General features: G+C 41.0%; 1 protein-coding gene across 1 annotated transcript in view; it reads right to left on the bottom strand.

Moving 5' to 3' along the window:
* The window catches only part of stk32c (serine/threonine kinase 32C), a 95,283-nt gene extending 71,504 nt beyond the window's left edge, over positions 1-23,779 (bottom strand). The window contains exon 1 of the mRNA XM_078272740.1: positions 23,385-23,779. Coding sequence (XP_078128866.1) covers positions 23,385-23,466 — 82 coding nt within the window. The 5' untranslated portion in view covers positions 23,467-23,779. The remainder of the gene's footprint in view (positions 1-23,384) is intronic.
* Positions 23,780-24,006: the final 227 nt, after the last annotated feature.

Here is a 24,006-nt window from a genome sequence, read left to right as displayed (position 1 = left end):
GATTGGTTGAATTTGCGTGAATTGGCGCAATCACGACATCGCGAAATCCTGGAGGGATTGATAAGTGTGGTGATACAAAGGGAGACTGGCCCGTTCGTTCTCATATCTCTCTAGCAGGAGCCGCTTAAAGGACAAATCCGGCGCAAAATGAACCTAGGGGTTAATAACATGTGTACCGAGTCGATCGTTCTCTGGGATACATTTTCATGCTAATTGAATGTGACCAGTTTTAGCGCAAACAGCTAATTACCTTATAACGCTAGTTGTCGGGGCACGGGTAAAGTAAAAAGAAATCGCTATTTCTATACCACTAACAAGGCTCAAAATAGAACCACACTTCCATGGTATAATGGAACATAATGAGGGTGCCTACGTGTAAACTGAAGCATTGAGAACTTTGTAAGTGTACAGACAGTTTATTAAAAAGACAGTATACAGGCGGGCGCCATCTTGGGAAAACAGTCACGACCAGTCGAATGATGAACGCCGTGCTTGAGCTATGTTACTGGTTACTGGTTGCACGGCGTTCGTTGATCGACTGCTCCAAAGCACAGCTTATTTCTATGAGGAAATTCGGTTGTTGCAGGATCACAAACAGAAATAAATATGAAGATAAAGAGAGAAAGTAAAAAATAAATAATAAAAAAGGTATATAAAACAAAAAAATGAAAATGAAGTAAACATAGAAACTATACAAGAGAAACTAAAGACAAAGTTACGAGGTATAAAGTGACAGTGGTGTGAGCAGCAGAGTCATCAAGTACAGCAAACTAATATATAATAGGATTAGGGCTTCACAATTAATCGTATTCTTTCAAAATCGCAATACGGACTAGTGAAATATCTAAATCGCAGGGGCAAGCAATATTTGTTAAAAGCAAAAGATGTGTCAAACCATTCTGAATATTGTGGTGCTGCAGAGATGTCCCAGCCTAAAACTGGGATACGTAATGACACTTAATTAATTCAGCAAAAAAATGGAAATATGATTTAGTATATTATGTAGCAACATAATAATATAATATAGTAGTATAGTATGAGATATAAGATACCGTCCTAGTATAATAAGATATTAATAATACAATCAATTGTAATGTGGAGGATTAAAGAGAGCAGAGGCTAGACAAGGTGAACCATGTGGAGGACACCTTCACGACCACGAATAATGCATTATGCATCGAGATCATTAACCTTGCTAATTATATCCTGGGAAATACTGAATTGCAGAGAGGACAGGAGAGACAACCTTTTCAAAGCAATTCTCCTCAACATGATACGTTTAAGAAAGTTAGGACAAAACAAATCTGCGGCTCAACAGGTTTATCAAATCCTTCATTGCAGTTTTACAAGCCAGAGTCATTATTAGAACATAGTAACAAAAAAGACTGCAATTAACAGCTGGGACCGCACAGAGAGGCAGAACATGTCACTCACACACACACACACACACACACACACAAACACAAAATAACGCCAATAAATGTATATGAAAATTAATATGAATTTAGTGTGTGGCGAAAGGTTTCTATAGTCATATTTAGGCATTAATTATGAGTCCAAAGATAATGCAATTTTCATGAGACGTTCTTTATTAATTACCATCACAGTCGCTGCTCCCGGCAAAAAGAAGGGTTGCGTGAGGGGAGGAGGTTGAGCAATTTATCAAGAGCGCAGATGCCGATGAATTACGAGTTCAATCGTTCAAGTAGCTGCAGTTTAGATAGCTCTGGTATGATACACTGCAAACAGATGGTTGGCGCTTCAAAGTTGAGAGTTTGTGTTATGTATGCATTGTCACTTGCTTGAGAAAAGTTAGACGGACTCAGTATTTTATGGTATTGTGAGGTATGATACAGCACAGTAGCTGCAAAGTGGACAAGCAAACAAATTACCCTAAAATACGCATTCAAACTTACTTTCAAGTTATAGTATAATATAAATAAAAATACCTTTAGTATAATATAATATAATCCAATAAAATAAGATATATTACACTGCATAATGAGCACTTTTACTTTTGGTACTTTAAGTATATTTTGATAATACTTTTGTACTTTAACTTAAAGGAGATGTTGAATGCAGGACTTGTAACTGACAAGTAATTTGTAACTCTACAACACAGTTTTTTTCTACTTTTACTGCAATACATGATCTGAGTAAGTCTTCCACCTCTGTAAATCACCAACAACAGTCGTGCATGAATACCTGCAGCAGTGTTTAACACTGAAAACACACAGCTCAGTTCAGCCTTTACTTGCAGCTCTGCTACAGTAGCAGATAACCGCTAACGTTACCTGCCGGTCACATCGTCTCTAAACAGTCCGCTCACAAAGAAGTCCTGCACGGATCAACAGATGTTAGAGTCCGATGGCTGCTCGCTCTGTTTGTTATAAGACGCACACCGAGCAGATTAATGCGCTCACAGATCCAATCTTTGCAGTTGTTACCGCTCTGTGTTTGGCTAGCTAATAAGCCGTTAGCCTGTTAGCTTGAGCTTTGTCTGAAGGCGCCGAGCGGCCAGCCAGGCTCCGAAATCACCGACACATTCCGCACATCCTCTGCTCAGTTTAACCGCTATCCCCCCCCGGTACCGGTCAGAGAGGCGTGTTTACTTTGTGTCTCGGTCCTCTGGTGCGTCCAGCGACGGGCTCCGGGCAGTTTTTAATTAGCCTACATTAGTAACAGTTAATTTTGTTACGGTATGAACTTAATCCTATGAAAGGCAAAGAAATATAAGACCTTTGTAACGAAATCCAAGACTTTGTATAACAAGTTCAAGGCTTTTAAGGCCTTAATTTGAGATAATCAAAATTAAGACTTTTTCAATGCTTTTAAGACCCCGTGGGTACCCTGTATAACTACGATCCTGGAACTACTTGGTCGGAAAGAGGCTATTGTAATAGATGTGTGAACCTCTGATGTAGTGTCTCATTTTTATTCTGTAATTTTGAGTGTTGAGATATTTCTCATTCTCACATTTTCGCCCAAACCCAAAAGGTTGTCCTTCGATAATACACCACAGTTATCTAGAAGAGAGAATAACTGAACTTCGATTGGGTTTAATCAAACTGTAAAAATAGTGAACGTAGCAGCAGTGACCACACCTATTGGTTTGTGGACTATCGTTTTGAAGTTTGGCAATTTGGCTGTCGCTATCTTGTTTTTTTAAACCGGACGTGACAATGTTTAGATGAGAGCATGGAGCTGAGGAGGTTGATGCGGCTAAGCTAGTTTTGTTTATGGTTGCAATGGTGCTGCACTAAACTAAACGCTAAAGCGGGTTTGTTGTGGGTTGTCAATTTTCAACCCTCCTGAAGTGAGTAATCCGGCGGACTTTTACCGGCTGGTAAACCCAGACCTCCGGGTTCTGGCGCCATTCATCTGCATGTACGGCAGTAAAAAAAATGTCCCCGTTTTTTCCTCAAGTTACCAGCTAATGCTAACGCTAGCGCTAGCTAGCCTTGGTTGGCAAGGTGCTACTGAGTGCTGAACAGGACATTTTTAGGCGACCAAAATGTTCCAATTACCTTTGATGAAGTGAAAACACACAGTTAGAGGGTCAAAGTTTAAGACAAAATTGTTCACAGCTTTTTTAATGTACACAGTGCCATGGTTAGCATTGCTAAGACTCTGTCCTGATTGACAGGTCAGCGTGTAGCCACGCCCTAAAGAATCCTCTGCTTTATCTTCTATTTTAATATAAATGGGACCATAATTTACAAAGGAGACTTGAAACTAGCGATTGAGCGAATAAATTCATTATGAAAATTGAAAATTAACATATTTTTGCAACGAGTGGAGTCGCCTGTAGAATTTAAGTTTAAGGCACTTCTGTATTGTTTCCACTTTTCAGACCAAGAAGCTCTGTCTATTATTTTTTTGAGTCTATGGGTTTAATTTAAAACCACTCAGAGCAGAAGATTTAGTATTTATGCAATCCTCAGAAAACCAAAACACCACCCACAACATCTAATTTTCCAGTATGCAGTCTCCAATTTCACCCTGGATTCCCCAAAGAGGCTATACCTGACTGGAAGAGAATCACAACACGATCAATAAAGGGGACCAATAATACTGTTCCACTGTCACCAGAAATTGATGCATCAGGCTGAGCTAGGAAGCCACCATAGAATGAGGAGGCAAAGCACTATCCTAATGCCAGGGGCAACCTAATACCTTTGATGTCAGTAGCCCTTGAGCACATTGATCCTTGAGATACCACTTAATACGATGGAGCCATGGTTCACCAAACTCATTCCATTCACGAGCAAAGTGTTGTGCTGAGAGGGCAGAATTGGGGAAGCCAGAGAGGTTTTTTCACTGTCACATGTAATAATACTTCCATTTAAAAACATGAGTGATCAATCCACTCACACCTGTCTGTCTATACTCAGTTTAATAAGTGAAAACAATCTCAGCATGGTCAACACTGAAAATATATATTTTATGCATTTAAAAATAATCTTTATGAATACTTAGGATTGCCAATATAAACAGCTTACTTTGTATGATCCATTAAAACAGAGATGAGATGAACTACAAGTGTGCAAAACTCCACGCAGACAACATTCGCTGCAATATAATGGCAAGCCAAAAGCGGTCGCGGTGTGGTAACACTTCCTCTGAGACAGACAGGAACAGCAGTGATCTCTATGCCCTGGTGACTGATTTACAGGCTGGAGATTATAGGCACAACAGTGTTCTCTATGCCCTGGTGACAGACTGAGAGGCTGGAGGTTGTAAGGCAAGGTCAATTTATTTCTATAGCACATTTCAGCAACAAGGCAATTCAAAGTGCTTTACATAAAACATTAAAGAGCAATTACAAAGAGATATACAACAGGCTAAAATAGAATAAGATACAAATACAAGAATAAACGTTACAGTGCAGTGTAAGAAATGAATTATTATTTGATTTAGTAGGTTGTAGGAATGGTTTTGGGAGGGGAGAGGGAGGTGTTTTATTTTGTGTGGTGTGTAAAATCTTAAATGGCAATGTCTTAATAAATAACAGAATGTTTCAAGTTTTAACTGAAATTAATTTGTTTTATTAAATTGTACCCAATCCTTTATATATGCATGTATTTGGTTTTTACTATAAACGCATATCGCATAACAAACATTTTTGAATATAGAATTGTGACCAAGATACAGTGTAGTGAGCAGAACATTTTACGATTGGAAAATCAACTTTCCAGATGCATGAGTACCAATGGTTCTCACCATCCCTTCTTATAATGGGTGGCTCGTAAAAAACACAGGACTTTCAAGCCAGGGAGATGAGTTCGCTTCCCGGGACAAACAAAAGACTTTCCCCCAGGAAATGTGCGTTTATTGGGAGTGTTTTAATCCAAACCACAATCTTTTTACTAAACCTAACTAGCCGTTTTTTGTTATGTCGTCGTCGCCGCATAATGCTCACTTTTTAACAGCTTGCGGTGCCCCATTCCCGGCTCAAAGTCATGTTTATCGGGTTAACTGAACTACCGCTGATACGACTGGGCACCATGCAGAGACACAGCCGGCGTCACAGAGCTCTGTAGCGGCTAAACACATCAACTAACTGCCGCTGACAGGGCCGAGCTGTGATGGAGGTCTGTACCCGGCGTCACGAAGCTCTGTAGCGGCATAAAACAACTAGCAACTGCCGTTCAGCTAGCAACTGCCGTTCAGCTAGCAACTGCCGTTCAGCTAGCAACTGCCGTTCAGCTAGCAACTGCCGTTCAGCTTGCAACTGCCGTTCAGCTTGCAACTGCCGCTCGGCGTCACGGCGCTCGTAGCCAGCCACTGTAGCCGGCGTCACGTGACCAGCCAGCGCTCGCTTAGTTTTATAGGATATCATACGTATTGGTGTGCATACATTTTTCATACTATGTGTGTAAATGGTATACCATATGGACTCATTACACAGTCTGTACAAAGCCTAGAATATTATCACAATAATTACTGAATATTGAAATATTGGTCGAGTGTAATAAACCTTTCTAAATGTAGTTTGACAAAACACAGAAAGTGGACTCTGAAATGTTGATGGAGAGTACATTTAGAGTACAACCCAGCCATCAAATCACACTGAGTGAATGCACCCTGTGTGGATAAGCCTACTGGACTGGGATCAAAAAACCTCCTAGCATCGATCCCTTCCTGTTCTGTCTTTGGAGAATACGCCTCTGCTTCTAATCCAATCCAATGCTGTCTGCCTCTGTATTATGTGTGCAAGCTATTTCTCAGATTTTGCTGACAGGTTTCCATTTGCAAACACAGCGCACATCACCACTATGCTGTATGCTTGGCAGCTTTATAGCACCAGCAGCAGGCAACGCTGCATATGATGAGGGCGACGCACTTTTCTCAAGTTCTCGTGGCGGTAGTTTAGTTTAATATATCTCTACACACACACTGGCAGGGAGATCAGAGTGCATGTGGCACTTCAATGTGCATGTGACACTACACAGTGCCACAAGGATCATAGTAAGAACTGCTCAAAAAAAGAAGTTTGCTTTACAACAGCATCTTCTCCCACGTGATTACTGAATATTTTATTGCAGTAGTAAGCCTTATTTCATGGTCTGTAGTAGTCGAGCTGCTGCTGGGACACAGTAGAGCCTTTAATATTCAGCATCCAATCGAATGCATTGAGAGGCGGATGCAGTAAAGACTTGCTGTACAATTCAACTTGTAAATCCAAGACATTTTGCTATTGGCATTCTCCATCTCTGAAGCCATCTCAGAGACTGAGCGCTGGTTATACGCCATCTTGACTCCACTCTGATCTTCTTTGATCTTTATTGATGGGACTCTCATTACAAGCTATAGGGGGAAAAGACTCATGTTCTTTTGATCAGCACAGGGTAGGCTGCATGTGCCTTGGAGGGCAATAAAGAGAATATGGTGGCTAGAATTATCTTATGTCAGCAGCATGCGCCATTTCAAGTACCTTTTGTAGACCATGCTCTTGAAAGTGCTTCTTGCACAAATACCAGGGTATATACCGCGAGAAATAATAATCAGGTGAAAAACTCAACACTATACCATTCAATTTCCACAGATGTAGAGTTGTTCCGATACAAGTATCGTAAATGCCTCCGATACTGCCTAAAATGCTGGTATAGGTGAGTTTTCGCAGGTCTATGCACAGATCCCACGTAATTTGGGATAAGCAAGGTACCAGATTTAGTATCAGGCAAAAGCTCTACACAGATGCATTGCTTGTTTTTGACAAAGACAGAACTACTGCCTCATTGAAACATGGTGTTTGCCCGTTAACCTAAGAGATTTGTATGTGGTTACGGTTTCCTCTTTAACTGGTGACAAAGAGCAAATGCTTGCGGTCTTTAATTCCAAACTGTCACAAAAGGAGAGTTCCTCTGAGTCTGCAGCGCACCGAAGGCCAGATTTGATGAATCTGTTTACTTAAATCACTATCATCACTGAGCAGCCATCATCATCATTTTCTCCTCGTACACATGGAGCGCTAATACTGCCTAATTGCGGCCTCTCTAAACAGAACATCGTGTGAATATTCATGAGCACTACAGAGCTCATTGTCTTTACAGGAGTGACCATTTCAGCTATGGATCTCAACTGATAATTAGACATTAGATAAGGATAGGGAGATGCGTACAGAGGGTGTGCCGGTGCAACTCCCTATTCAATTCCAGCGATGAGTCTACAATTCATCACGTCATGTGCTTATACCGTCTTTGAGTCTCCTTGCATGTGCATTAAAGGTCCCATGGCATGAACATTTCACTTTATAAGGTTTTTTAACATTAAGATGAGTTCCCCCAGCCTGCCTGTGGTCCCCCAGTGGCTAGAAATGGTGATAGGTGTAAACTGAGCCCTGGGTATCCTGCTCTGCCTTTGAGAAAATGAAAGCTCAGATGGGCCGATCTGGAATCTCCTCCTTATGAGGTCATAAGGAGGAAGGTTACCTCCCCTTTCTCTGCTTTGCCCGCCCAGAGAATTTGGCCCGCTCATCAGAAAGAGAGAGACAGTTGGCAGTTGGTCAAGGCCACACCCCCCCCCCCCCCCTCTCCTCCTCAATAGCATTTAAAGCTACAGACACAGAAATGGCACATACTAAGGAAAGCTCATTGTGGGACTGGCTCTAGTGGCTGTAATTCTGCACCAAGACTGAATTTCGGGAAAGAGACTTCAGATACAGTATTAGGGGACCACTAAGGCCTATATAAAAGAGACTTTAGATACAGTATTAGGGGACCACTAAGGCCTTTATAAAAGAGACTTCAGATACAGTATTAGGGGACCACTAAGGTCTATATAAAAGAGACTTTAGATACAGTATTAGGGGATCATTAAGGCCTATATAAAAGAGACTTTAGATACAGTATTAGGGGACCACTAAGGCCTTTATAAAAGAGACTTCAGATACAGTATTAGGGGACCACTAAGGCCTTTATAAAAGAGACTTCAGATACAGTATTAGGGGACCACTAAGGTCTATATAAAAGAGACTTTAGATACAGTATTAGGGGACCACTAAGACCTATATAAAAGAGACTTCAGATACAGTATTAGGGGATCATTAAGGCCTATATAAAAGAGACTTTAGATACAGTATTAGGGGACCACTAAGGCCTATATAAAAGAGACTTTAGATACAGTATTAGGGGACCACTAAGGTCTATATAAAAGAGACTTCAGATACAGTATTAGGGGACCACTAAGGCCTATATAAAAGAGACTTTAGATACAGTATTAGGGGACCACTAAGGCCTATATAAAAGAGACCTCAGATACAGTATTAGGGGACCACTGAGGCCTATATAAAAGAGACCTCAGATACAGTATTAGGGGACCACTAAGGCCTATATAAAAGAGACTTCAGATACAGTATTAGGGGACCACTAAGGCCTATATAAAAGAGACTTCAGATACAGTATTAGGGGACCACTAAGGCCTATATAAAAGCATCCAAAAAGCAGCATGTCATAGGACCTTTAATTGACCTGAGAGTGTTGTTTTTATCTTCATCTGCTCTACAGCTTTTATAATGACACAAAAGAGTCATACAGCTGGAAAATTAAAGCAGCCATTAAGGCTTGATCTGGCCGGGGGTGTTTTTTCTCCTTGTTGTTTTTGTGTGCCTCACTAATGTGATGAAGCTCTATTCGAAAACAACTAGTCGGGCATGTGATTCATACACTGTCCCTTGTTGCTAAGGTTACTCATCAAATTAGAATGAATTGAAATGCTGTTGCTCAAAGATCAATAGAGGACATAGATCAGGGATGCACACATCAACTATCGAAGTTGTATTGGATGTTTCATTGCCGACCGACCGACTGAGCAGTTATGTCTGTTTATTTCTTCATCCATCATTCACCTGGTCCTTCTCCCCAGACTTGAGTGGATGGAGACACTGGCCAGTACTATTGTTTGCCATGTCTCTTTAAGTTATCCATATCTCTCTTCCTTGCCGGTCCAAATTTAATTCTGCTCTCTTGGTTGACCTTTTCACCCTTTTGCTCATAAGACCAGTGGGTTTCGGTGCATATCCATCAATCTTTCTTCTAACTGTTAAAAATAGAGATTGAGGAAAACTATGCAGCATGAAATTAGATCGCATTTACTATTGGACGATTTCTTCATTAGAACAACATGAGTTTGTTTGGCTGCACTGTAAACACATACACCAGTTGCTCCTCTGTTTTATTTCTGACAAAGTGGCTGCTCAAGGAGGATTGCCTCCTGAATTTTGGAAACCAGTATTATTAAACCGGTCTTGCTGTACCCAAGGGTGAAGCCAAATGAACTAGGACCAAAATCTAAAGGATTATAACTTTAACCTTGCATGTTTTCAATGAACTGTCTGATGGAAGAGTAACATCCACTGGCTGGCTTACAATTTCATACAAGACGCCCACTTGTATTGTATTGTATTCCCCATGAATTTGTACAAAACACAAACCCGTACACAGTGGTAACGCAGTTGCAATACAATGTAAAGCAAGCCATAAACTTTGTGTACAGTATGAGAGTATGTGAGTATGCACAGTATTGTGTAGTTGTAAAAGTGGAATGATGTATGAAAAAGCTGCACAGATGTCAAGTAAATCTTCACAAACAGGGAGCCATGTCGCCGAGAATGAAAGAGGAGATGTGAAATTGGACCTCTACACACAGAGAAATCACTACGGGAGGCTGTATCATACATCTAAAAGGCTGTCAAGACGAAGAGGGAGCAAGACGAGAGCACTTCAGAGGATAATTCTGCATTGCAGCATGGGGACTCTCACATGCACAGCACTGTCACAAAGAAACATCATCTGGACCGTGTGAAAACTTCTGAGGTTACCATAGCAATGTGTCCCTTTGTGTGTGTGTGTTTCTCTCTGTCAGTGTTATGTTACAGAGCCGCCACATCATCTCCTAGTCCCTGCATTTGGCATAATTAATTCACTGTGATTCACAACTCCTGGGCAAGCATCGGGACATTGTTTATTTTGGCTCATTATTGAAACACAGCGATGGCTTTGTGCTGGATTTAGGGTGAACTACCTATGGCTTATTATCATATCTGAGGTCAGGCGATACATACAGACTGTCTACGGTGCAAGCCAATGTTAGTAAGTTACTCCTGCAGCACGGTGTTAAGTTTCTACCGTGAGCAATGGATTTATTGGAAAGCCCAGTCTGACTCATCAAAGGTCATCGTCCTAAACACAGCACCCTGAACCCAGGTCAGCCACCGCATAATATTGGGCTTTTTGACGGGGTTCGGTTTGTGCCGAACCTTAGAATTCCTTCCTACCGAACTGAACCCTACGCTTGCGCTACGCTGGTCGACGTAATGACACCGCCGTTGATTACGGGAAGGTGTTTACGTAGGTGGAGCGTTCAAAGCAGTAGGCTGTGAGAAAGTGAAAATGGAACTCGTGAGCAGAAAAAGTGTTGTTTGGCAGTACTTTCAGTCAAAAGAAGACGATTCAAGTCCAGCTACATGTTCAATTTGCAATGCCGATTTGTCTCGTGGTGGCAAGGACCCTAAACAATACACAACACCGCCGCTGTTAACACATTTGCGTATGAAACACCCGAAAGAATACGAGTCGTGCATGAAGGAATCTACAAAATGCAGCAACTTCAAGTACGGCAAAGGAAGGACAGTCGCAGCTAAAAACTTGTGTTAACCAGATGACCATTACCAGCTTTGATAGCCCTACACCAAAACCGTCAAAATAGTTTTTCCCCACTTGTCTTCCTGGCATAATGTTGCCTATTCTTCTTTTTTTTTGTTACAGTTAAAATAAAATAAATACACTGGTGTGGATCATTAATGTGTTTACTGTGTTAATGGACTGAGGATTTGAGGAGGATTCGGTATTCAGTTTCGGCAGAATCTTAACCAGTGGATTTGGTATTCGGCCGAACCCCAAAAATCTGGATTCGGTGAATCACATCACTTGTCATTAATGATAAGGTATTTTCATTTTATTTTGGGTAAAGTATTATTATTCTCTATTTTACCATGCACAAGTTGAATTTTCCCTGTTTGATGCTTTTTTAAATTAAGTCGGACATGCTAGCAGCACTAGCTTTAAAGGCATTATGAAAAATGTTGGACTCTTATACAATGCTGAAAAACAGTTTGGCTACACCTTCCACCATATAGTTAACGCTATGCACACACTGACTCATGCATAACCACCTACAGTATGTAGACAGCTGTTTGATGGGTCCAAACTTCCTGCTTTCTGTATCTCAACGCCCGACCCTATGTGCTCCCACCATCCTTGCGCATCTAGGACCTGGTTTCACAAACCACTGGGCTGTAACATACTGCGGTGAGGAAATGGACCACGCTAGACGGTTAAAATGCCATAGTAACCTTTCGACTGTTCACAGAGGGAAACATTAGGGATCTATTTAGAGCCTGGTGGGAGGTGGTTGGAGGAAACGCGGTGGAGGGATAGGAGGAGTAGCAGTCACAAAAGTCTTCCAGAGAAACATTGTGATGGTATACTGTAAATGGAGTCCTGCAGTGTCCAGCTCTATAGTGCTCACAGATTGAGTTTTAAAAAATGATTTATTTTCAGCCCCTCAAAAGGGTTAAAAAAAAGTACACCCAAGGCTAAATAATGCATCTTTTCTTCAAACACAAGATGTCTTCATGTGAACACAGAACACAAAAGGGCATTATGGGCTTCAGCCGGACGGCGCTGATGTACCACAGATTATTCACAATAACATCCCCATTCAAGGTCATTTTCAGGAAAATGTTTGACATTTGTTGTATGCATGTCATAAGAGTAGAGAATATTTTTATTTCAGTACATCGCAGTGCAGTGCAAGACAAAGAAAAAAAAGCTTGATTTAGGCAACACTGTAGCTTTGTTCTCCAACCATAGGAAGAGATGGAATACTGCCAAATTGTGCTTGCGATAAACAGATATTAAAGTGTACTCTGTTCTGCATTAGCGCTGCTTTCAGTATTCTGTTAAAATACAACACATTGCTTGTTGAATTCAAAACAGATGAAAGTTTCCAACATTCTTTTATTGAACAAATTGAACATTCAATTGAATATCAAAAGGCACCACTAAATAAAGAAGAATGACAATTACGTTATAAAGTGCAGTTTTCTACTGATATTTTCTTTCAACTAACACCAAAAAAATCTCTGAGTGTCTTTCGCGATATGTCGCAGCCTTTCGCGATGACAATTTAAAAAAAAAAAAAAAAGATATATTTTGCAGCCCTAAGCTGAAGCATGGCATGTATCACACTCCCTTTAAGAGTGTGTTTAAGAGGAAAGGAAATGGACACTGTGGCCTCATTCTTTCCCCTTAGCAGCTCCAATTTGAAGCACAGGCGGGACACATTGTGTTCTGGCCCGGATACACCTGACTTCTGTTTGTCCTCACAGGTATTTAGGACAAGCACCAGAGCTGTACAGTATATTCAGTTCACCAGTCAGGTGTGCAATCACATGATTCCTCGGCCCCAAACCCCTGAGACACATCATTTTCGACACCTTTTAAGTAGCAGTGTGACCTTTTTTTTTATTTTTTTTATAGACATCTGATCTATGAAGTGAAGGTGGTTTGTTTGCATACACACTCCCCCGGGGAGTGTAGCGGGCAGCTGGAAAGGAGGAGTCTCTGTCAGATTTAATAGTGTCACATTTCAGTGGCCATTCACTGTAGAGCTTTTCAAGAATGACAATATGGATGCGTGTGCTTGTGCGCCACCAGTGAGTCAGTGTGTTTGCATGTAACATGGTTACTGTAGGCTGTCGGCAGTGATCTGAGATCTTAAATGTCATGTAAATGAGAAACTCAGTTTCCCTAATTAGGGGTAGGGGATTACGCCGTGTGTACACTTAACAGGAACTGGGTCTCTTACTGGGTTTCTACAAAAGCACAACAGAGACTTCAGACAGGGGGAGTATTGTTTGTGCAGAAAGATGAAAGGGAAGAGTATTACTTGTAGTGGTGTCCAACATCATGAAATCCAAAGCTCTTGGTTAAAATATGTTTGGGGGTAGGGGAGAAATCTGATTACTGACCAGCTGCATGTAAACATGGGTTTTACAGTAACACAGATTTTACCCCTCCGATTTCCTGCCGCAAAGCCGGTTTCTCCCAATAATCTTGTTTCTTGTGTGCATGTAATCATAATGACTGTGACCAACCCTGTGGCAACACAAGTTAGCTCAAAGCTCTACATTAAAAAGTACAGGGGTGGTGGGTGGTGTGCAGTCCTGTCCTGTCCTGTCCTCTTGCAGTACTGTGAAGAACATTGTCCCCTTCCTCTGACCTCATTCTTACAGTTACTAAATAGGCTCCTGGAAAGATCTAATCAAAAAATGCAGTTTAAAAGTCTGCCTTTTGCAAACCCAGAGACGGAATTTTAAGATCTTACGATGGTAGATTGAACTGTGTTGCTTTTCTGAAGTTAAGAACATATATCTACTACTATGGATTTTATTATTTTGAAGTAGTATTACTACACCACATCACCTTAGATATACAAAAAATCATTGGAATTAACAGTTGGTTAAAAGCTAGTCTCACATTGCCAGACCTACCTCCACAGCGCTGAGAAAGAAGGTGTGGCTCCACACAGCATTTTGGGATAGGAGAAAAACTTGCTCTGGTTTATTGGCATTTCTTTGAACTAGGGCTGGGCAATATATCGATATTATATCGATATTGTGATATGCGACGAGATATCGTCTTAGATTTTGGAAATCGTAATATCGTAAATGGCTTAAGTGTTGTCTTTTTCTTGGTTTTAAAGGCTGCGTTACAGTAAAGTGATGTCATTTTCTGTGGGTACTAGACTGTTCTAGCTCTATTAATTTTTACCTTTACCATAGTCCTCATAAATCCACCGGAGTTTAGAATGCCAACAACAATGAAGCGGAAGGTGGCGGACATCTGGCCGAAAATGAGGGACACCGGTTGGATGGTCCGGTGGAAACGGAGCAATCCCCTAAATGAATCGTCGTGGATATAGACTAGATAAACGCCTACACCAATCAGTGATTCAATCATAGCTTAGCAACTGTAACTAGGCATGTCAGGTCTGTCAAGATTTGACAGTTGAAGCGTGCATGGGACTGTGGTAAGAAAACTCAGAATGTAAAAAGTTTGAAGGGGGTTGTGTCCATTTTTAGACTTTCTTAAAAAAGTCTAAAATCGCGGGATTTTGTGATATTGCGAGAATCCAACGGCCGTAGCTAAGGTCATGCGGCTTAAGTCTCATTTTTGTTTTTAGAACAGCATGCATGTATATTCATCAAGTCCATACAGGCCCTTTTACAGGGTTTTAAAATGAGTTAGCATGGAATATTAAAAATTCAGACAGACATTTTCACCAAACTCATGTAGTTAACGTTAGCTTAATTAGTTAGAGAGCTACAGCCGATGAAATCTGGCAGCGACAGCTGTCATTTCAGCGTTAAGATTTTAAACTGCATTTGTGCCGTGCCGGAGTGAAAAGCTTGACAGGCGTTATCAATAGGAATTGAGGGGGCCTAGGGAATGGTCAATAATCCCCCTGTAACTTTTATTAATTAACTAAACACTAAAAGGAAAAGCCTATACACCTCAAACAACCAGTCAGACTACTATTCTTTAAAATTCAAACAATGTTGACATAGAAACAATGCAGGGATGCTGAGATTATCTAGACGACTGGCTTTAATTGGTTTCCATGGGATATAATGTCTGGGTTGGCTGCTGAATCCAACGCAGGAGCACAGAGTTTGCCTCACCACACGGCACAGAGGCCTCGCCACGAAAACAGTCAGATACCAAACACACACACACACACACACACACACACACTAATGAATGGGATTACAAACTACAAAGAATTACATCTGTCAGTCTGTCAATAACTTGTGTTGACTGTGATTTACGACCTGAGTCATCATCCTCCTCTTTTGCTACGAGGTTGCCTGAGAATGGGCCCAGAAAAGTACTTACAGTTTCATTCACGTTTCCCGCAGGAGTAGGCAAGGCGAGAGTGCTGCTTCTCTTCCCTCTCTTAGAAATGTAGTTCAGTAATCAAAGCAGTGGGAATTTACTGATTGCGGGCTGAAAGCAGTAATGTTTTTCTCCGTAAAAGAACTGTACGACCCGAGAGACAAATATTGAACTAACCTAACTACTGCTGCGAGGCTTGCCTACAGGTAACAGCTTTGTTTGCTTTATTAGATGCTCCTCTTATCAATTCCGGTCTTTAATTTCCCATGACAAAGACGAGCGGATTTATGGTCAACAATAAACCTCTCCGAAGGTCTTGAAAGTGTGAATGCAGTACGAAAAACAGCAGAAAGGAAAGACAAAACAATAAGCAGGTGTGAAAGACTCCACGGACTCTCCTCCGCCCCTACCAAGTCCACTTTGATTGCATTCCTCGTGTCCTAATCCCTTCCTCCCTGCACAGAAAAACACACACACACACACACACACACACACACACACACAAGAGCGACCTTTCTTCCCTCTGTTGTCACCTTAGCATCAAGCTGAGCTTATCTCTTTGAAGATGCTCCGGTAGCTGCTACAACTTCCATCACCTGCACATCACCACAAGCAAACACAGTTACATAAGGCTGGAGAGACGGACAAAAAGTACACATGAGGCACTGTCAACGGCTTTAATGAGGCATTGACTATTTTACCAGTGATTCACCTAAATAATTTCTGTCTATACGGTACCGCCGACGGCAACTACGTCATATCCATTCCAGCAAAATCCATGTTATGTACATCTTTATAGATGAAATAAATGTCAGACTGACTGACTGACATGTGATGTGCATTCTTTTTAGAAAATAATTCGTTTTTAGAAATGTCCCATGATCTATTGTCTAAGTGTTTTATTCAACTTTTGTTTTTGTTAACCCTCTGAGGTCTAAGGGTATTTTTCTTCTTAAATGTACCTTTTTAGGGTATTTGCATAAAACCGATCCCTGTGCGTTATATCATAATGTTCAGAACAAACTCAGCTTTCCGGATAGTGAGGCCCACATTTTTTCTAGAGCAATGTGTAAAGAGATAATTTGACGCTAAAGCGAAAACCTTTTGAAATTTGCTGCTTGAAATGAGATTACCAAAGTCTTGGGTTCACAAAGTACTGTAATATACAGTATGATTAAAATAGTAAAAAAATGTCTGAAATGAATGTGTTGTCAAAACATCGCTTGTGCGTCTTTCGTCCTCAGAGGGTTAAAGAAGGAACAAAAGAAACTGCAATACTCAATACTATCGTGTCGCAATACTTCTAGAATTGCAATAAATGAAATTCGCAATACAAATCGAATCGGCACCCGTGTATCAAATCAAATAATCGAATCGAGACAAAAGCATATCGTCGCAGCCCTAGTATCTGATGTGGAGGAAAGGATTTGTTCCTAAATGAAAAAGCAACCAGTTGGGAGAGAGTGATATGTCATCTACCCTTACAATACGATTGATAGCACAGGCCGTCTTCACGGAGGACACTTTGACATGTCACAGTAGGAGGAGAAAAGGTGTAAATAATCAAATGAATACTGGCTGAATTCTATTTCGATGCTTTGGTGTCAGGTTGTCCCAGTGCCATGGCTTACTGGGGCATTTTGAATAGAAAAGAGCCATCATTATTGTTATATATAATAACACCTGTGCTTTTCCTACTATCACAAATCAAAATGTCTGCTGCGGAATAGAGCCTACGCAAAGCTGTGGGTAGCAGAAGGTGCAGTCAGTCAGCTGTAAAAATACGATTATATTCGGGTTAAGGCAATACCCCGATTATTCAAACGCCATGTAAACACCTAATCGGAGTTCTCATAACCCGGTTAACAGAGGCAGAGGACTCCTTTAGTAACCGGCTAATTACTCCATGTATACACCATAACCGGGCTTTGATTGGTTTAAGCGTGCATGCTTCAACTGCCCTTCAACCGGACATCCTCCGTCAGCGCGTTGTGAGCGAGACGATCTTTGGCAATACGCCTATGGCTGCGAGTCGTAGTCGTTGACCGAGCAGCTCCCCGCTGCGGCCCCTGGCTAACGTTAATGTAAAGAAGTTAGCTTGCTAATTCCACCCGACACTGGTTACAGATAATGTTATAATGAGCCGAACAAGTTGTCAGTCATCTGGCGGGAACACTGTGCTGTCCTATGCTGAGATGGTGTGTAAATTAAACATTAAGTTGTTAAATTTTACTAATTTAGTGATCGGTCTGTGTAATTTTGGCATAGGTCAACCGGAAGAAAAAGCGCTGTGCGTTGGCAGAGCGCCACCTAGTGTACCGGAGGTAGAGTTACTCCTGTCATTCTCCCCGTTCTTCTCGCTCATGTATACGGGGAGAACTCGCAGTTTTGGAGTCTGGAGTCTGGTGGCTTTAAATGGATATACTGTAACTGCTTCAGTTCCCAGTCGAAACGGGCTATCTGACGGCAAAGTAAAGCGCAAAGTGAAAATATTCTAAATACAGCGTACACTTAAACTAATATTTTTTTCTTTTTTAGGTGGGCCTTTTTTCAGGTGGCTTCAACTTGTTGAGATATTTTAATTTTCTTCAGAAAATGTATAGCCTTTTCTTGTTTTATCTGATTTCATACACGGAGAAACAAGATATATGTTTGTAGTTATGCCATGTAGACACACAAAAAAAGCCTGTAGTTTAATTTATGAAAAATAACTGCAGCATAAATTGCAAAACATAAATCATATATTGGTCAGAAAAATCACATCTACATATTTTCCTCAAATCATTAAAGCTATCGTGCGTGGTTTCTATCGCCCCCCAATGAGGAATTCTAAGTAATGACAACAACACTGAGCGTCCACGTGACGCAAGCCTTCCGGGATCGCGAACCCCTCCTCCATGCAGTTGCTAGTAGCATTTACCCGTCAAATCAAGGAGGACACGGAGGATTAAAAAAAAGCACAGACTCTTCAGAAGAGTTCATTATCTCGTAATTTTGATGTCCTCGTTGTCCCCAAAGCTGAACGCTGCTGTTGTCCTTTCTCAGCGGTGACGTAAAAGACATCACTCGAGCTTCTGCGCGCGAAAGTCGCCGGACGAAACCATTTTCTGAACACAGCCATACTGAGAAATACAGAGAGAGAGAGTTGTGTAGAGCTGATAGGCTTAATTAGCTTGGTATCAACTCAACTGGGAATGGCTTGAATGTAACAGACATTCGTTAATATAAAATAGTTGCGCACTATAGCTTTAAGCCCTACATTACATGCTTATTTTAAAGGAGTGATGACAGTTTGGTACTTTGGAATTTGCCATAGCCTACATATATTACTAAGTTAGTACAAAGGAAAAACTCAACAATCTGAACTGTGGCTACGCTCTGCGATCAGATGACTGCAATATGACCAGGACAATATTCCGCACCTATTGCTGCTAAGGCCCATTATGGCGGGCGGCTCTCTGCTGTGGCAAGAGGCCAGTAGCTGCAGGCAGCCGTGAAGTTGAGTGAGTTGAATAAGGAGAGTGGAAGGAATTGAGAGTCTATAACAGAGATGAAAGAAAGTGAGCCGCCTCAGTATTCAGTGCAAGTAATCAGCCATCTCTGTCTGTGTCTATCTTTATCCCCACCCAAATCAGCTTCCATAGCCTCATACACTTATCCATGACGGGAAGAGCAGTCAGCCACGCACTCAGACATTCAGCCAGATACACACAAACACACGCCTACACAGAGAATAGAAGTTTACCGTCCACCGAAGGGGAAATTTGCCTTTGGCTTAACGAGGAGGATCAAATGCACACAACACGATAAACACACAACACAATTAACAGCATCTTCTGCATGCAAAATCCCTCAGACATTTTGAATACTTTGTAGCTTGAGCAAAAAAAGTACACCAAATCGGTGCCCGTGCTCAATTAAAGCCGGCATTTGTCAATTTTGCACTCTCTCTTGTCTCACACTGTTCACAACAAGTGCCCTCTTTCTAAAAGCGACAAGCTCGTGCTTCAGATGTTCAGATGAGGACTTGGAAGGATCCTTTGTCTGGAGCCTGGTTAATAGTTAACAGTCACCACACTGAGTCAGTCGGCTCAACTTTGTGGAGTAAGACTCGTTCACGTTAGGGCTGCAATTAATGACTGTTTTCTTTACGAGTTCATTTAATGATCCATTTCCATAACTGATTCTGTCTACAAAATTCAAAAAATATTGACAATACCCACCAGACGTTACCAAAGCCCATGTATGAAGTGTTGTAATCATATGTGCTTGTATTCTGACCAACAGCCAAGAATAACATTTGTTTGATATTTCTGCTTTAAAAAAGAAAAAGAAAAATGTCTTTTAACAAACAATTAATCGACTAATCATAAGTGCCGGATTGGATTCTGAACACACAGCTGATCGCGGTTCATCGTAATTCACCAAGGACGAGGGCTGTGTATTGGCAAAAATCAGGCGACACGATACGTATCACGATACATGGGTCACGATTCAATATATTGCAATACATTTCGATACTGTGCGTAAGGCGATATATTGGGATTTTTTCTAAAAACTAATATTTAAAAAAAGACATGATGTGCATAAAAGTCAAAGAAGTTTACTTTAGGTAAACAATTCAGTACACAGAAAATCAAACTGACAGTTCTTAGTGAACTAATTTGTATATGCTAAAGTAGGTCAAAGTTCAGCCATAGCTACATTGTTAGCTTCTAGTAAAAGTCAGGCACTGCTAGACACTGTTAGGCAGGGACACTAGTGGTGCGTCTCAGCATAGCCATCTAGCGGTAGGGGGTTTAAACACAGCATAAACGTGAACCAATGTCTTATATGAATATTTTTGCACGTAAACAAAAAAAATTTATAAATCGATATTGCATTTTTGAAAATCTATACAGTATTGCAAAATAAAATTTTGCGATACTCAAGTGTATCGATCTTTTCTTACACCCCTACTAAGGACATGGTACAGAACAGTGGTTTCCAACCTAGGGATCGGGAACCCCCGTTAGGGGTCTCAAAATAAATCTAAGGGGTCTGTGCAGTAAATATGAAGCTACCACCAGCAGCCGATTAGCTTAGCTTAGAGCAAGCACTCACAACAGGAACTAACATCTAGTCTGGCTCTGTCCAGAGGGAACAAAATCTACCTATGAGCACGTCTAAAGCTCACCGATATCACAATATATCTCATTTGTTAGACCAAAAAGTGGTTTTATGGGGGTTATGTGCTGAGTAAAAGTCCAGCACACATGCCATTTAACAAGCTATGTATTCAGGAGCCAAAAGAAGAAGAAAAAGGAAAGACCTCTCTCAAATGATGATAACAAACACGCTTAAGTGTCTAATAGACCAGATGGGCATCAAACAGTTTCTGAAAAAAAGATATGCACCTCAATCAATTCCACAGCCTTCCTTTGCTAATCAAACTATGTGCCAAAAAAAGCCCTTTTGGCAGCAACGCTTGAACATCAACCTGACCGCTTGATTATGACGGCATCCTTTCGAGCCAAACGCTGCTCTAATATTACTGCCTAATGTAGGCCATATGCTGTTTTCCAAGAAGCAAAGGGATACAGTTTCTAAGAGACCTGACAGGCAGCAAGAGACATCTAGAGTCTAAGTCAGCACCCACAATGCAGCGCGCCATGGTCTTTTGCTCTGACTGTTATCAGTGCTAGGCAGCTCTTTGAAAGACGAACAGGGTAAAAAGGGAGGCAGCTGCTTTCCTTTTTACTGTAAACTTACAGAGTCTGCGCTTCACAAGTGTTTAAGGTGTTCAAACTGACATTAACAGTTGTCTCTTTTTAATGTGTATGTGCTCTCCACCCACCGTCCTCCATACCTACTGTTTACTGTGTGCTCGGCAGAAGATGCAGCAGGTGTTTCTTTGCTGCGTGAAGGGACACTCCGTAGAGAACATCCTTGAAAGTCAACATTGCATGAATACATCAAACACACCTTTTGCACCAAAGGACAGTGTGGAGCTCAACCTATGCAGCATGATGGTGGTTATGACAAAAAGGCAGAGGATGCTAATGATGCTAATGATGCAACTGCACTGGCTCTTGACACAGCAGACGGAAACTGAAATTAAACCACAGTCAGTTATTAGTTTTTTTTGTAGGTCATACATAAAGCTGCAAAAGATGAATTGATGAATCCATTATCTGTTAAATGAATTGCCCACTACTTTAATAATCGGTTTGAGTCATTTGTTATGAAAATAAAAACAAATTCTCTGAATGCAGCTTCTTAATTGTGAATATGTTCTGGCTTCTTCACTCCTCTTTGACAGTAAATCGCCATCGCGATATCAACTTGCGCAGTAACCGTGTCGCGAATGACACCGAGATTTTTTTAATTAGTCGAAAGAAAATGTCAGTATGGAAACCGCACTTTAAAATGTAACTGTCACTCTTTTTTTAGTGGTGCCTTTTATATTCAATTCAATGTTCAAGTTGTTCAATTAAAGAATGTTTGACATGATTTCCTTGATTTGTTTTTTATTCAACGAGCACTGAGTACACTTTAATATCTGTTTATTTATCGCTATATTCAACAACGTTATTGCATATCTTTCTCATAGATAGGTGCAGCCCCACTGTGGACAAAACAAGACATTTGAGGACGTCATCTTGGGCTTTGGAAAACACTGATCAACATTTTTGACCATTTTCTGATCTCTCTCTCTCTCTCTCTCTCTGCCTTGAGAGGTTCAGCCCTGTGCCTCAAGGTTTCTCCTTTAATCACACAGCTATAGGAACAGAAATCAAACAAGAACATCTCTCTAAACTTTCATATTGTAACCGATGTTGGCTTTGATCAACTGCTGTAAGGGTAAGAACATACCACTTAAGGCTGTAGACTCCTATTCTTTTTAACAACCACTGGCTTTGATAGTAATCTGAAATAGAGCTGGACACTTTTCTTCAAGGCTATTGACTAAAAGCTGCAACCTTAATTGGGTTATCCTTGTATGCACACGCGCGCGCACACACACACACACACACACACACACACACACACACACGCCATATGACCACATCCCTGCAGTGAAATGACCTAATTTACCCAAGTTGTGCCTGTAACTTGTCCAGCACATTGATGATAGCTCTAGACTGGATCACAGATTCAGTGCTGGTCTTATTGGAGCTTATTTCCACTTCACTGACAAGATATCATGAATTAGCATTACTTCCATGCATGACACTAATCGTGTCTTAATTATGCAATTAACTATCTGTCTTCAAATAGTCCATATTTCAAAGAGTTCATTCAGGAATTAACGTATTTTCTCACAGTATGAGCTGCAGCAATTTCTGCTGTGACTGAGTGGTAATGCTATACACTTTCTGCCTCTCATTCGATCTGCACATAGACTAATTTGATAGGAACTTTGTATGCTGTCAGTGTACGTTATTTTCATCGCACACGATAACGCCCACAGCGTTATTGTGTGATGAAAATACAAATTTAAGGTTACTCAGCTTCTATTATCGGCTCTGGGTAATAACAGGGACAGAGTGTAGCTGACTTATTAGTGCGAAGTTGGACTTGACGCCTCAAACATTTCCAAAACAACAAAACAGGCAGCCTTTGTAAAAATGTAGCAACATACAGTATACACCTCGACTTTTAGGATCAACTCCAGCAGTCTTACAAACGTTACACAGCAGCAGTCTTCGTTCTGTCAACATTTAAATTCCTAGTAGAAACTTTGACAACTTATGGGTATCACAGCACAACTCTATGGCAATGTTACAGGCTAGTGCTAACATGAAAGAGCGTTAAATAAGGACACTCACGTGACGTTATACATCAAATATTGACAAACACAACTAGAACTCTTACTTCTAAAGTAGTGTTATTTTTTATAGGGTTTTTGGGGAACCCGTGCTTTACTTTTCCATCACTTACCATCTTCCTTTTCATCGAAAACTGGTCTCTTTGAAGAACTATTGGCTCCCATCCTCTTCTTCCACTTGCCCCAGTGAAACATCGGTGCTCAGATAGCATTCCTCGCCTCTTGAGGAGAAACTACAGCTCACACCCTCCTCAAAAGACAGTAATACTAACCATACATTTCACACAAACCGTGTCCGTTATTTTTGCTTTCTTTATCCGATATTTATTCTGCCGAAAACGTGAGCGCCGCGACTTAAAGTCTCTCTAAACCAGGCTAGAGCAAGTGTAGCAAGTACCGACGGACTGTTAAATATTTTCAAAGAAAAGACTGTTCGGTTTGTTACAGTTGGATGTTTAATATATCACTCGGTACTGGTAGTGTTCAGTTGTCTTCCGTAGCACGCCAGCCAAACAGAGAGACTTCTGTTTGTCGGGGATGCGTCGAGTTAGACACAGTTAGCTGAAATAAGACCGGAAGACATAAAATGTTGCCTAAAAATAAAAGCTTAATATTATTACAGAGCCACTGCAGTCTCCTCAAATCCCCTCAGTTGGAGAACTTAAACTGCAGTAGGCTACGTGTATTATTCTTTTTCAGTACACCTTTTTATTCACTCTGTGTAATCTGTAAAGC

Source organism: Sander vitreus, chromosome 17 (genome assembly GCF_031162955.1).
Source record: "Sander vitreus isolate 19-12246 chromosome 17, sanVit1, whole genome shotgun sequence".
In the NCBI taxonomy this organism is placed as follows: domain Eukaryota; kingdom Metazoa; phylum Chordata; class Actinopteri; order Perciformes; family Percidae; genus Sander; species Sander vitreus.
The sequence above is the reverse complement of the archived record's forward strand: the minus strand, read 5'-3'. Positions and strand labels throughout refer to the sequence as shown.